This window comes from Nelumbo lutea, chromosome 7, assembly GCF_056320005.1.
Source record: "Nelumbo lutea isolate HS-2025 chromosome 7, American lotus-T2T, whole genome shotgun sequence".
NCBI lineage: Eukaryota > Viridiplantae > Streptophyta > Magnoliopsida > Proteales > Nelumbonaceae > Nelumbo > Nelumbo lutea.
The window spans coordinates 19,315,702-19,332,222 of NC_142690.1; the positions used below are offsets into that span (position 1 = coordinate 19,315,702).

The following is a 16,521-nucleotide window of genomic DNA, read 5'->3' on the forward strand; positions in this document are numbered from 1 at the left end:
AAATGTGTTGATTGGACAACATTTTATGTTCTTTCTTACTTATTAGTTCAGGTTTTGAAATCTTTTAGGGTTCAATACAGCATTTAGCAATGTTAGTGTTGATTAAACCTTAACAAATAAGAAAATAACAAAAAGAAATTAGTATATACACACACACACAAAAAAAAAAAGTAGTCTATTTTATAATTATAACCTCAAAAAACTAGGACTATAAAAGTTTGTTATAATACACTATAGAAAACTGCTTGGCGATTAGGTGAGGCGAGACCCCAAGGGTGCCTTGTCTCCTAAGCATCGCCTTGACAACTATGCTGTAGGAATGATCTTGGTCATGTGGTGGCACTTTTCTTGGGTCTGGTTGGTGATGGGGATTCCTTGAGGGCAGAATTAATTGCAGTTGTGGAAGGGGTAGTCAAAGCAAAGGAATTGGGTCTGCACAGGCTAGTTGTAGAAGGTGATTCTCAATTGGTGATCAATTGGCTACAAAGTAAACAGAATGGCCTTGGAAGTATCATGATTAACTAAAGAAAATTAAAAGACTTTCTAGGGATATGGATGTGAGATTCCAGTTGGTCCAAAGGGCAGCTAACAGCATGTCTGGCTACTTGGCAAAACAAGGGGCTGGGAGAAATCAGTTGTTTTCAGATCAATTGTAAAGATTTTCAATTTTGGAGATAAGCCGTTTTTATCTCCATTTGTATTGTACTCTTCCTTTATCACTTTAATTAATGAAAGTTTCAGTTATAGTTAAAAAGGGGTTTTAGTCTTGAGTGGCCACTTTCTGCAAAAAAAAAAAAAAAAATGCAAGGTTTGGTTTGTATCTAGTCCACCCCTCCCAAGACCCTGGATGGCTGTGAACAATGTTCGGTAATGGCCCTTTTGGGTGGAGCAGTTTCAAGTCGAAGGAGTATGAGGAAATGAAATCTCTCTAAAGAGTGGAATTCGATAGTTTTTTGACAATTTATCTCCTAAAGTTTAGATGTTTTTACATGGCAAGTTTGTTTTTCATGTAAAAAAGATGTAAAGATGTGTGGCACTTATTCAGTCGTTGTGGAGTGGCAGAGATCATATGATCATACTTTTTGTGCTATGGAGGCTGTCCTTGTCCCAGATTCAGTCCTAGCTAGCTGCATGAGAATCTTTCCCTTCCAAAAGAAAATGAAATAAACAACCATGGACAAACCAACTATACAAGGAGATTCACTGAGAGTGGAACTAATGGGGTGATTAGACATTTATACCTAAACCTAAACCCAACCAACTATACAAGCCAATTTGCAAAATAGTCCCTATATGTTCTTGTATGCATAATACAAGCCCATCCAGAGAAAATGAAATAAACAACCTAAAGCAAACTAACAAGATGAAGAAGCAACAAAAAGATCAAAGAATGTAACTACTCCAGCTATCTCTCACCTGCAACCAATCATTTCTTCCTTCTTACTCAGTTTCTTCCCTAGTTCTCTTCAATGAAAAGTTTTCACCATTTTATGAATTCTCTCCTCCTTTACCACCCTTTCTTTAATGCCTCCATTTTTCACCATCAAAGCCAAACCTCCCTTTTCAACCTTGTATAGACCTCAACTTATTGAGGTCTATGGTTTAACCATTTCCCTCTAAACAACTTTACAAACCTTGAAAGCAATGGAACTGAGTTCAAATAATTCAGTTCCAATAGAAGTCACTTCTACTGCTTGAAGGGCTAAACATTGTCACAAAATGCAAAGTGCATAGTAATCTTTTTTCTGATTGATAACCATATTACTAATCTTAAAGGATCTTACACATTCAGGATTACGAATACCTGGAGATCAGAGGCACATTTCTTCTGCCCTTCCCTTACATCTTGTAGATGTGCTTACTGCTGGAGATGGTACACAGGGTTTCGCTGATGCTTCTGGTAAGCAGTTTCTATCTTCCTGTTGTTACAAATTTCTGAATATTTCCTATAATTCTAGTGTAACTTTGTTGCTTTTGTGGTGTGCATTTCTTTTGCAGGAATGTATCAAAAGAACACGCCCCCCTTGTCATCGAACACTGTTGGCATTCAGGGAGCTGTACCACAGGTTAGAGTGTTGATATGACTTGAATCTAATTCTTGGTATCTACGGAATGTGTGTGGTTGCTTTAGCATAGATGAAAAAAATTCAATGTACTGGTTCTATGCCATGGTTTATACACTTAATTACTAATCCTCTTTTAGCTCATCTGCTTCTGGTTTCTGTGTAAGTGGATTTTAATGTTTCTGTTCCTACCATGCAGATGCATTTTTCTCAGTCAGTCAGTTCTTTTTATCCTCCCTTTTTCTGATATTGACTTTTTTGTTATCCATAATTGATGTTACAAAAAGTGTTCCATTCCAGAAACCTGCTCTAGTTATATATAAAGTAAGAACGTCATTGTCCATTTTCATTAGTCCACACTCCACAATGGTGAACATAGTTGGCTTCCATTTTGAAGTTATGAGTGAACTTTTGATGTAAAAGGTTCTGTTTGTTGATTTTACCTTCGATTTTATTGGGTCTAACTGCCTATTTGATTCTCATGTTAAAATCTAGGGCTATCTTCATTGTGTTCACTGTGGAATAAATGAGCATGAGTACCCTGATTTTCTTCACATTTATGAAAGATCATGATGGTGCTTTTGAAATCCAGTGGTGGGAAGGGTAACTAAGAAAGTAAGAAGCTTACCACTTGGGAAGGAACTATCTGTTTAAGATGCGGAATTAACCTAATCAAATCCATCTTATCTTACCTATTTACTTTTACCGGTTTCCAAAATCTGTGTTGATAGCAAAAGTAATTTTTTTGATCAATAACTACAGATTTCATTAAACCAGAAAATAAAATACAAAGAGGGAGAGATAAAATCTCTTAACTCTGCCCAAATTTAATGAAGAAGTTACAATTGAGCCCAAAATAACTGATTTCTTCCCACCCCTTGTTTTGCCAAGACATTGGCAAAGCCATTAGCTGTTCTTTTGACCCAATTAAATCTCACATCCATGCTTCGTATCAACCATTTAACTTTCTTCCTTTCATTACTATAACTCAATAATTCGGCTTCTTCCTTTTGTAGCCAACCCACCACCAGTTTTGAATTTCCTTCAATAATCAACTTGTTGATGTTCATCTCCTTTGCTCTTTGTACTCCTTCCATCAAACCCAACATCTCATCCCTCAAGGAATCCCCAACATCAATTGGCCCTAAGAATAGACCAATGATGTTGCCCATCTTGCTCCTGAAGAACCACCAATACCTGAGGGACTTGGGTTGCTTGCACTACTTCCATCGAAGTTCAGCTTAATGAAGTTGTGAGTTGGTGGGGACCAACCATGGTTAATAACTGAAGGAAGGTGAAATCCATCATATGGATGGCCGAACCATGCTAGATGGCTGGGCGAAATTTAAAAAATTTTCTTTTTACCCTTCCGGGAATCGTATTCCCAGTTTTAGAAAAACAATTTTTTCTAGGATTGTTCTTGCACCGAAATCAGACCAGATTTTAAACCAACAGGAAGGGAGAGAAATACCTGATACGGAATCCACAAGTGTAGCTCCCAAAGTGGTAGTTCATGCCCAAAGAGAATACCAAAACCAGCTTCCACTAAAGATGGCACAACTTGAATTGAAGCCGGTTCAACAACACAGGTTTTAGCAAAACTGTGATCCAACACCATGGATCGAACAAGGGAGGTGAGCACGAAATTTTTTGTTGTTTTCTTGTAAAAAATCAGAAATCAAGACTGATCAAGATCAGCTACAAGGTGGAGAATGAACTAGGGTTTCTGGGGCAACAAGAGTAGTGTGATCTGAAGCAGATTCCGATCTCCTCTTTTTTCTTAGCCTTAGATAACCACACCTAATTGAATTAGGAGGCTCTTAGCGCAGATCTTCATAAATTCCTGTGAGTTACGGGAGCTTCCTTTACTACAGGCTACCTACACTTGGTCCAACTTCCAAGAAACCCAACCTGCTCAAAGATTGATAGATTCCTATTTAATGAGGGTTAGGAGAGCCACTAGAGAGGTTTGGTGGCTAAGGCCCTATCTAGGATAACCTCTGATCACTACCCTATAGAAGTAGGACAAGAACCTCTTGGTAATGGACCTAGACCATTCCAGTTTGAAAATATGTGGCTGACACACTCGGACTTCTTGCCTAAGGCTAAGGAATGGTGGAGTGAAGAGATGAGAGAAGTGAAATGGGAAGGGGTTAGATTCCACAAAAAATTAAAAAGGTTGAGAGGAAAAATAAAAGAATGGAATAAGGATCAATTTGGAAGAGTGGAGGAGGTAAAAGCTAGATTATTGGTTCAGATTGAGGAGTTAGATGCAAAAGAATCCCAAGGGATGATGGATGAGCAAGACAGAGAAATGAGGAGGAAACTGAAAAAGGAGTTAGAGGAGACTTTGTTGAGGGAGGAGATCTCTTGGAGACAAAAATCCAGACATAAGTGGATCAAGGAAGGGGATGGGAATACCAGTTTCTTTCATGCTTTGGCTAATGGGAGAAGGAGGAAAAATTTGATACTAAAGATTGAGGTTGATGGTGTGGAGATAACCTCCCAAGAAGAGATTGCCAGTAGGATTGTGGATCACTTCAAATCCATCTTTCAAAGACCCTTAGAGAATCGGTTAATAGTAGGGGAGGAGAATTGGCTAACTTTGAACCCAACAGATAAGGGATGGTTGGAAAGAATGATTGAGGAAGAGGAAATTAAACAAACTGTTTTTTCTATGGATAGGGCTAAGGCACCGGGTCCTGACGGATTTACGATGGCATTTTATCAGGACTGTTGGGACATAGTCAAAGAAGACTTAATTGGAGTATTTAGAGAATTTGAGGATAAACATTTTGTGAGTCCTGGAATCAATGCCACCTTTATAGCCTTAATTCTCAAAAAGAATGATGCTAGACACCCTAAAGATTTTTGGCCAATTAGCCTGGTGACAAGCATCTATAGGATTCTGACAAAAGTGCTCTCTAGAAGGATCAAAGCAGTTCTCCCCTCTCTCGTTAGCCAAGCACAAGGAGCCTTTATACAGGATAGACAAATTATAGATCAGATCCTTATTGCAAACGAGTGTGTGGAAGAGATAAGGAGATTGGGAAGGAAATGATTTGTTTGCAAACTGGACTTGGAGAAAGCCTATGACTTAGTGGATTGGAGTTTCCTGCTGGAGATGTCAAGAAGACGTGGATTTGGGGATAAATGGTGTAATTGGATAAGAGGACCTTCTGTTAGATACAGAACCGACCCAATCAACATCAGTGTATCCCTCTATTTCAAGACTTCCTCCACTCTTGTATAGCGACCCACGGCCAAGAGCTCCCTTCAAATACCATACAATCCTTAGAACTACATCCCAATGCGGAACCCGAGGATTCTGCATAAACTGACTCACCACACTAAATGCAATGAAATATCTGGCCGAGTAATGGTTAGGTAGTTTAACTTATCTACCACCCTCCTATACTTTTCGGGATCTTCAAACTCCTCACCTGCACCACTACTCAACTTGGTATTTGGTTCCATGGGTGTTTCAGCTGGTTTGGCACCTTACAATCCTGTCTCCTTCAATAATTCAAGGACATACTTCCTTTAACATAGATTAATACCTTGCTTAGACCTTGCTACTTCTATCCCCAAGAAATATTTCAATTTACCAAGGTTTTTTGTTTGGAAGTGATCCTGCAGAAAGGTCTTTAGCCTATCAATCCCCAACTTGTCACTACCAGTAATAACAATGTCATCTACATATACCATCGATAAAATCTTTCCAACACTTGAATCATAGTTAAATACCGAGTGATCAACTTAACATGGTTTCCTGCCAAACTTCTTTACCACTTCACTGAATCTACCAAACCATGCACGAGGGGACTATTTAAGTTCATAAATGGCTTTCTCAAGGAGATCACCATGTAAAAAGGTATTCTTGATGCCAAGTTGAAATAGAACCAATCATACATAGCAGATAGAGATATCAGGACATGAACTGAACCAATTTTAGCAACAAGAGAGGTCTCGGTGTAGTCAATACCATACATTTGGGAATAACCTTTGGCAACCGGTCAAGCTTTCAACCACTCTACACTACCATCAAGTAAATACTTAACAGTGTAAACCACTTACAACCTACAACATGCTTAGAAGGAGGGAGCGTGGTGAGCTCTCACGTATGATTGAGCCAAAGCTGAGAGTTCTTCTTCCATTGCATGGCGCCACCTTGGAGAGGCAAGGGCTTTCTAAACATCCGTAGGAGTAGAAATAGAAAACAACATAGAAACAAACTGGCGATGGAAAGTAGAAAAGGTGAGATACAGAAGCATAATTTGAAATAGGATGAAGTGTGCAACTGCATTTACCTTTTTGCAAGGCAATAGGAAGATCAAGGTTCGAAACAGGGGGCGGGGCTGGCGTTGGAACTACCGGATCTGTCAACGGTGAAGAAGTTAGAGGAGGGAGTTGGTACATGTCGATGTGTATTCACTTGGTAGATGGGTGGCCGTTCAATAGGAAGCTGCATTGGAGGCGAAGACTTAGTCACAACTGGAACAAGAAGAATGGGGTCCTCAACGGGAATTAGAAGAGGAGGTTGAGAAGAAGAAACATCACCTGACCCATAAAAAAAATGGAACATACTCAAAGAAAGTAACATTAGGACACACAAATGAACGTTTGGAATTGGGGTTATAACACTTATACCCTTTCTTGGTCCGGGAATAGCCAAGGAAGATACACTTAGTGGGTCATGTATCTAATTTGTCCATTTTAGGCCCAAGATTATGGACAAAGCACACACCCAAAAACCCAGGGAGTAAGAGAATACAGGGACAATGTAGGAAACAAAATGGTGAAAGGAGAATGACCTTCAAGGATGAGTGTGGGCATCTGGTTAATAAGGAAGCAAGATGTAAGCACAACATCACTCCAAAAACGTTTTGGTACATTCATATGGTGCAAAAGGGACCAAGCAGTTTCCAAAAGATGGTAGTTCTTTCTCTCAGCCACCCCATTTTGTTGTGGGGTGTGAGTACATGAGGTTTGATGGATAATGCCATGTTGTTCCAAATACTCCTGAAATGGTGTATAAAAGTATTTTGAGCCATTTTTAGAACGAAGAATCTTAATGTGTACACCAAATTGATTGCGGATTTCAGCATAAATTTTTTTGAAATGGAAAACAATTCACTCCTTTACTTCATAAGATAAAGCCCATCATCCTTGAATAATCATCAACAAAAATTGCAAAGTATTTATAACCATTGTATGACACTATTTTTATTTGGACCTCAAATGTTTGAATGAATTATAGAAAAATGAGTAAAGGACTCGATATTCAATGATCAACCTTAGGACTAAAGGGAACACGATGATGTTTCCCTAACTGACATGACTCACAATCCAAAACAGAAAGACAACTCAAGGATGGAACAAGTAACTTAAGTGCTTTAAGCAATGGATGACCAAGTCTACAATGCCACTGAAAAGGAGAAAGAGATGTTTGAAGAGCCGTTGATGAACCACCACCATCATCAAGATAATGCAGTCCACTAGCTTCATGCCTTTCACCAATCTTCATCCTCGTCTTGAAATAAAAAACACATGAATAAGTGTAAAAGGTGATAGAGCAATTAAGAGACTTGGTCAACTTACTAGTACACATAAGATTAAAAGGAAATTTGAGAACATACAAAATTGAGGACGAGGATAAAGAATCTATGTCAATATTATCAACACCACATATGGAAGATGTGGAACCATTAGCAAGGGTAACAAAGTGTGATGTGGAGCACTGAGAAAGAGAGGAAAAAACACTTGGAGTCCCAATCATATAATCGGAAACTCTAGAGTTGATAATCCATTGGGAGGGTTTGGATGCTAGACAAGCCATACCTGAATGTGCTAGGGTAGTTGTATTCTGTTGAGACGTGGCCTAGATAAGCGCTCATACTCATCACGTGGAACACTCATCATCTCCTTCTCAGAGGCATCCATAGATGTAGAAGGCATCTAATCAGTTTGCTGAATATCCTATCTTAAACTATCATATCTAGCCACTGCATGATTTGCCCAAAATGAAGGTGGGCCATGTAAATCATAACAAAAATTGATAATGTCTTTCCATAACCACAATGTGTACACCTCCTCGGGCCATTACTATGTCCTCTGCCACGAGCTCCTCTTGAATCTTGGCCTCCAATATGTCCACCACCATGACTATACACGGGTCCACCACCATGACTATACACGGGTCCACCACTACCACCACGACCGGGCTGAACTCCTCGACCTCCACCTCTGATTCCATGACCTCCTCCCTCTCATCACTACAAAGGCAGACCTATCAGAGATATTAGAGTTCTTTGTAGGTCCAACAGAGATCCTTCGAAGACGTGCAAACACCTCTTCTAGAGAGGGAAGAGCAGACCTACCTAGTATCTATGTTCTCACTGGTTCATATTCAAGTTTCAGCCTTACTAAAAATCTGGTTACATTGAGTTGCTCTCTCTGTTGTTGCTGAATCTTAACATCAGAAGTGAGGGGATGGTACACATTTAGCTCATTACGAAGATTCCTCATGCTAGCATAGTATTCCTCAAGACTTTGATTACCCCGCTACAGATTGAAGTACTCCTGATAAAGCTGATACACTCTAGTAGTATTGTTTTGCCTAGAGTGCTACTTCTTGGCATGGTCCAAAATCTTCTTGGCTGTATCTAAGAACATAAAATTCACACAAATCTTAGGTTCCATACTATTCCAAACCAGGTCATAATATGTGCATCTTCTTATTCCCAACTTCAATCAGCAAGTGGGTAAGGAGGGTATCGGGTAACTGATACCCTTGGGTAGCGTGGGGCTCAGTATAGCGGAAAATGAATGTGGGTAAGATGTCAATTTACCCCTTTGATCAACCTATCCCTGATAAATCCTGGAAAACAAGCAAGACCTAAAGGAAAAGTAGCTTCAAACAGATCCTTGTTCTATTGGAATTCTTTTCTCCTTGGTGCTAGTGGTTTCTATAAGAAGTTTTATGAATAACAGATGCACCATACTTTTAGCTCCTCTTTTCCCTTAATTTATTTATAGCCAAAACTTCTCAACAGGGCACTGGAGCACAGCTTATAGGGAGGTCAGTTCCATCTCCATCTGGTACAGCTGGTGCCACTTCCTTTGATGGTACATCTGCATCACCGCTGTCATATGCCAATTCACCAAGATCTGGAGCAAATATAATGAATACACCTTCTCCTCAACAACAAACACAGCAGCAGCAACAACAACAACAGCAACAGCAACAACAACAACAGCAACAACAGAGGCAGAAGCTGATCTCACAGCTATCCCCACATCAGCAGCAGCTTCTCGCTCAACAACAGTTTAGACAATCTTCTGCATCAGGCTTAGGGCAGGTACTATTTAGTATTAGGGAAAATATTTGGATTGCAATGCATATATCAAACTGACAATAATACACTCAATGTAACGTGATTCAACTATGTTTTAGATGTATTAATTCTTTATGCTGATTGTTTTGCCTGATGTGTGACACTATAAGTGTCACCTGGAATATTGGGTGCCTTGGTGCTCTTTCTTGCAAGATGGTGCTATACCAGTTATTTCTTTGCTTTTGTGGTGCCTCATCAAAGTTATTGTATGTTATGGAGCATGCATCTTGATTAGAATTCCTTATTCCCGCAGTTCTGACCTTGATTTTTATTTCTCAACCTCAGTTCTCAGAGTAATGCACTTCTCTACCCAAAACTTCGGATAAATTTCTGAAACCATCCTATCTTTTGCAAAATTTTAAAACCTCCATGAGCCTTTCTTAAGTACAAGTGATCTCTCTTTACATTTTATAACATTTTGTTACATCAAAATAATCTTAAGTGATAAAAAACAATAGGTGTCATTTTATAGGCATTTTTTTTCAAAACTATTCTTCCTTAGATTAGTTGATTGCTTAAGTAAAACACTTTGTTAATTTTGTTATGAGAGAAGTATGATTAAAGGGAGAACTTTGCTGTTTCTTAGACTGTGTCAATTTATAGGCAGTATTGTCCTTAAGAATACTTCTAGAATTGTTTTTTGATCAAAAGGTAGAATTTTTTATTAGAGCCAAATAAGAAGATTACAACAGGGTGGGAAGGTTCTTCCCCCCAATCACAACGTTACGGCTTTGCCCAAAACATTTAATGTCTCACAGCCTCTTGTTTAGCTAGAGTATCTGCCATCCCATTTTCTGTTCTTCTCACCCATTTAAAGGTTCAACTCCATTGCAATGCTCTCAATCTCCCTAATGCCTATAGATCCAGGGGATTTGGGTGCTACATCTTGTCCAAGAGAGGTCATTGATATTACTTGCTAAATATTTTGTTAGAGCCAAATAGAAGTACTTCTAGAATTATGCTTCTATTTCCACTTAAAATAATATTACTTACTAAATAAAAAATAAAAGAAAAACAATGGGTTGTGAACAGAGAGGATATAATCAGTACTAATGGAAATATGTCAAGAGAGGTCATTGATATTTAAGAAATGCTTTGGTGAGGTTCTGAGACTTCCAGAAAGCTCAGAGAATGCTTCTGGTTTATCCATGAAATATTTTCGGCATCAGCTGCTCTTCTGGAAAACCTTTTTGGTAGTCCTTCTGGTTAATATTGAAAATTGCACTATGATGTGCTCTTCTTTTTCTTTGTATTACTGACTTGAGTGGACTTATTTTTGTGTAATATTTGTATGTTACATCTATTTGAAACAGAAAAACTGAATTTATCTCTTGTTTATCTTTGGTAGACCCAGCTGCCACAGCTGCATGATTTGCCAGGCCAGACACAGCAGAAATTTCAGCCGGTAACCTCACACTTATCTCCTCTGTATGGACTGTTTCTGTTTAATAATCAAGGTTACTTCATTCATACACATGTATTACTATTAGCCAATTCTTGTCTAGTAAAGGATTTGGATGTAGCCTGGATTTGTCTATATTGATCCTGTTTTACTGTCATTCATCACAAGTTTTTAAATAATTTTTTCACTACTTTGATCTTGGCATATTTTAGCCTAACATTCTTTTGGAGTCTTTGGTGAAACTCCTAACTTGTGCTACTAATACCCTTTGTTGCATATCACTTATTGGAGGTTCTCCTCATTGTGGTTATTTTTTATTTGATCCATTCAAAGATGCTAAGTTCATTCCCATCTATTTGGGGTTGTCTCTAAGCTAATTCTATTCATATGTTTTTTAATTCTTTGTGCTTATTGTTTCATGATAACTGGAGATTTCTCCTCAAAAGATTGCTGGTCCTGTTGTCATTTCACAACATTTCCCTGTGTACACTTCCAGATTATTTTAAATGTGATTATTTTTTATTCTGCCTTTATAGTTTTTTTTTTCCGGGTACAATATGAAGCTTTGATTTATAGGCATGCCTTTCTTGCTAAACTTTTCTAATTCGATTTGCATATTGTTTCATGGTCGCTGGACAGTTTGCTCCATGAGACATTATGGCTCTTATTTGTCATCTGGCCAAATTTTGATTTAATTCTACTGTATCATGGTCACATAATCTAGAAGGCTCCATTCCAGCCATATAGCCTTATTTTTGTGAAGGAATCCTCTTTGATCTCTTTTTGACAGATTGTAGAATGAAATAGTGACAATTCTTACCTGGGGCTTCTGCTATCAACTTGTTACAATTAGAGCCTTCTTTTGTCAGTTACTAGAGTTGCATTAAAAATTACCATCTTAGCTCTGCTTATTCTAGGAACCCTTGGATGTTAAGGCAACAGTCCAAGATTACAAGTTTTCTTTCACCTTCCTTTGGCCTTTGATCAATGCTTGTTAGTGGATAACACTAGCATTAATGAATGCTTAGAGCATTTTCTACGACTGCTATCTTCCCCAGGTACATGGGCAACATCAGATGCAATTTTCTCAGCCATTGACACATCAATCATTCCAGAGTCGGCAATTGCCTGGGCATGTTCAGCATAGCATTGGGCAAAGTCAGCTCAACCAAGGAAATCAGCTTCGGAGTCATTTGAGCCAGTTTCCTGGAACTGCTAATAGTGCATTGTTCAATGCTGCTCAGCCGTCACCGAGTTCTCAGATGGTCAGATATATTTTCTCCTACTTGTATTCTTTTCTTTTTAATTTTCTTGTACATGATATCATTTGGAAAATTAGTTTTTTTGTCAATATCTAATACTGATGTTCAGAAAAGGTAAGAGTGGGGTAGAAATGTACTACATATGCTTTGCTAGAGAGATGGATTATCTTCATTTGGAAATTTAGTTTTTCTTGCACTGGATAAGCTAAGATGGTGCAATGTTATATTTAGTATCTCATACAAAGTGTTCCTCAGTTTTTCTGATATGTGTTACTAAGAGTGATAGGGATTAGAGATAGATGGATACAGCAAATGCTTTATTTTTACATGGAGAAGTAAGAAATAGTTTGTAATGGCCCATTCTAGTATACATAACCATGGCCCATGGTGTTTCTGAATTACCATGGTTGAAAATTTTTTGACATAGATTGGCATTCAGTTTGAAAAGCCCATGAATCTATATTGTGACAATCAAGTTGCCATAAACATGGCCCACAATCCAGTTTAACATGACAGAACAAAACACATGAAAGTGGGCAGTCACTTCATTAGAGGACATGTTGCAAATGGAAGAATATATCTACCTTTTGTGAGATCCAAAGGCCAAGTAGCTGATTGTTTGACTAAGCATGTCTGTCCATGTTAAAAATCCTAGCAAGCTAGGCATGTTTGATATCTATGTTCAGCTTGAGAGTCTAGGGGTATTTTAGCCATGCAAACTTTATTTCAAATTACATAATTACATGGAGCATTAGGAGCTTTCTTGTAATTTTCATACATCATTATATAAATAAATAAAATAGGTGCATGATTTAAGATAGATTTACTACACTACTGTTATTCTTATTCCTCTTCTACTTCTCTTCCATTCCTTCTGTTCCCTCTTCTTTATCTATTTTTTCTGATTAATCAACAATGATTATATCCTTATTCATTAAAAATGTAACTAATATAATGCTAAGGTCTTGTTGAATCAATCTCAACCATTGGATGCACTAATAGGAATAGAGAATGCTCCTTTGCTATGGATGGTTTTCTAAGATGGTCAATTGTGGCATCAACCTCACTGGGAAGGGCTACACTTAGCATACCTTGGTCACCTCCTCTGTGGAACAGGATAGAAATGAACTTTGATGGTTGTACTCTTGAGGATCCTGGTGATTTAGTCATAGGGGGTGCATTTAGAGATTTAATTGGGGAAGCCAAAATGGCATTCTCTGGGCTAATAGGAATTGGCAATCCACTGAAGCAGATCTTGAAGCTGTTATTCAAGGATTGAAATTGGTAGTTGTTCTGGATTTACTGATATACTGGTAAGGGGATTCTAAAACCATAATATCCTGGATGGATCATAGATAGTATTTTGTTTTTTCTTTTTTTTTTTTTTCCATTTCTTTTGGGTGTTGAAGCTCTATGTCTGTCTTCTTTAAGGTCTTTGTGTGTGTGTGAGTGCAAGATATAGGTTTCAGGCTGTATACTGTATACCTTTCATTATTATGTCATTGTAGAATGTAGGTCTTTCTGTATAAATCTTTTGTTTTATTTCTTAGTATGATCAGTATTCTCTCTCTCTCTCTCTCTCTCTCTCCCCCCTCTCCCTCTCTCAAAGAACAAGAATAAAAAGAAAAAAGAAAAAGGGAAAGATGTTTTAGGAAGTCAAAGGGGGTTCAAAGGTCTAGTATGTCTTTCTTTTGTTGCTTTAATTTTTTTGGGCTCAAGAATATTTTTGATAGCTTCCTGCTACCATATCTATAGTTTAAGATTTATTAATATTTCTTTTGCACTTTGTATACAGGAGTAGAATTGTAATTTCCTTATTACGCTGGCTGCACAACCCCCCTTCTAATAACCAATAAATAGTTTTAATCTTTATAATTTTGAAGTAAGGTTGAATAGATTAAGAGTTACTGCTGCTGCTGCAATACTTGATTGTGTGCCACAACTGCTCTAAGAGAGATTTATAGTTTTGGGTGTGATACCCAAAAAGTCCTATTAAGACTCTTAAGTCTATTTTGTATATGTATGTGTGTGTGTGTGTGGTATTTCTGATAGTAAACTAGAAATGCTTTGTTAAAGTTATTTTGCATTTGATTGTCTACAATCCAGTAAAGCCTTTTCTAGGAAGTTGTTTTGTGGATACACAGAGGATTAGATTGCCTATGAATAGAAGTCATTTATTGTAATTATGGCAACTCTCAATTAAGATGAGAGAGTCAAGAAGTTTAAGGTACCTAATTAGTGTGTGGAGAATTAAGGATGTTTGATGAGTTTGATTGGTTAATCTTTTTTGAAATTGGAGAAGATCAGATTCAACTTTGGGAGGACATTTGGTTGGGATAGAGTTGTTTGGTGCACTCTCTCCATGATATTTATCCTTGACCATGTATAGAGAGGAGGTGGCGAAGAATTTTAATAAATGGGTGATAGAGAATGCTGATTTCTTTCCTAGACTTTGGAGATATCTCAGGTCTCAACTATTGGGATGTGGACTCATTTGGTGGAGGATTTTTCCTCAAATGACATGAAAACTAGATGAGTGTTGGTGGTGAACCCTAATGGTTTTCATTTGGTGAAGTTATTATTATTATTTTTTAAAGAAAAGAAAACAGAAAAACTTTTATTAAAATAAAATATGAAAGTGATTACAACCTGGTCCATGCTGAGGTCTAACTCAGCCAAGCTCTCAAAAATATACATAATAATACAAACCAACAAGTTTACAATAATACAACTACCATCATCCATTTCCAGTATTGATCATAAATCAGCTCCAAATGAAAATCAAGATGCATATCTAAATTAGGATGAGTGAGTAACCAATCCTTAATGAGAGGCTTGATATCAGCCACAACTTTTCTAATGTCTGTAGATTTTCATTTATAAATTCTTTTTCTTTTTCTCCATGTTCCTCAACAGAATGCAAAAATTGTACTCCAATATATTTGTGACTTCTTCCAGAAAAATCTGGTCATTTCGAAAAGATCTCTTTTGGATTATCAGGTTAATGTCTAGTCCTACCAAATAATTCAGCAAAGAACCCCTAAATAAAGTCTGCTACTTTGCAATTTCTGAATGGATGTGTCTTCATGATTGCCACACATAATGCACAGTCTTTCCAAACAAAACCCCCTACTTTTCAGGTGCTTTATTGTAAGAATACTGTCAAGGTAAAGATGCCATGCAAAGTGAAGTCCTTTGACTGGTTTGTTATCTGGTAGGCAGGGGCCTTCTTATTTGGTTTTTGAAGTGGTAAAAACATCAGTTTGCATGTATAATAGAACACGTGGACACTAAGGTTGTTTTTAAACTTTCTCTTGGTTTTCATATGCCTTTCTGGATAAGAACTTTATGGAAGCACCTATAAAATGGGAAGGGATTCTCCATAGTTTTTTTGGTGGTTTCTTTTTACGCAGAAGCAGATTTTGTACATAAGCTGCATTAGTCACTTAAAAATTTATTAGAAGTATTGTAGGTGTAGTTTAGAAAATTGATATGGAATCTTAATGTTAAGTTATTAACATCTCAGCACATGTTTAAATTGTCTACTTCATGTAGATGTCAAAAGTCATGAGTACCAATTTTGGGCCTTCAGAATCTGAAGAAAGAAAGTGACTCCAGCAGTCCAGCTTTGCTAGAAGCACTTCTTATCTTGATTGCTGAACACCATTAAAAAATAAGTGCTTCCCTCTCTAGCAAGACACAAGTGTTCTCCAGGAGAAATGTAAAACAATGTGGGAAGCCCTTTTCCATTTCTTTAATTTGGTTTCCCCATATCCCTAGTAGGGTTACATTGATTTATTTGGACAACTTACCTAGAGATCTTTTTTTTTCTATTTTTGTGAAAGGGTAACTAATATGTATTAAATTACATAACAAAATCGAAGGTTGTACATGAGAGGATGCACAAAGATTCCAAGTAATATGATCAAGCAACCCATCCCTCATAAAAAATGATCTGGTTAAGAGCTGTCACCATACGAAAATACCTTCCAGACTCTAGGTTTGGCTTGACCATCTGCTAGAGATTTCAGATCCCTTGGGATCCATCATATCTGCAGTTATCTACTTATCACTGTTTCTGTCATCTCATTTAAAAAGAGGGCAAGGCCACTACCCACCCTTTGGCTTCATCTAATTGAATTAGCCTAATCTCCCTACATGGCTAAGGAGGAATGGAGTTAATTTTCTATGCATGTGCCCATTAGAAGGGCTCTTGCCTTGGCTTGTAGGGAATTGGCATTACTAGTCGCTGACTGAAGGCCCTAACAGTAGTTGAACATGACCTGAAGAGTATTCCAATAGTTCAGTTCTATCTGACCCACCTTACCTTTTAGGAAGCTATAACCAGTATATTTATGCCCTTACTTTTTTTGAGTGCTTCAATAAAGGGGGTGACA

The 16,521-nt window shown here is 37.7% G+C and overlaps 1 protein-coding gene across 3 annotated transcripts in view; it reads left to right on the plus strand.

Annotated features, from left to right (window-relative positions):
- Positions 1-16,521, plus strand: part of MED8 (mediator subunit 8) — a 49,052-nt gene that overhangs the window by 20,132 nt on the left and 12,399 nt on the right. For all 3 annotated transcript variants that reach the window (XM_088955620.1, XM_088955619.1, XM_088955621.1), the window contains 5 exons: positions 1,793-1,900; positions 1,999-2,066; positions 9,119-9,424; positions 10,809-10,865; positions 11,921-12,127. In XM_088955620.1, coding sequence (XP_088811746.1) covers positions 1,793-1,900; positions 1,999-2,066; positions 9,119-9,424; positions 10,809-10,865; positions 11,921-12,127 — 746 coding nt within the window. The remainder of the gene's footprint in view (positions 1-1,792; positions 1,901-1,998; positions 2,067-9,118; positions 9,425-10,808; positions 10,866-11,920; positions 12,128-16,521) is intronic.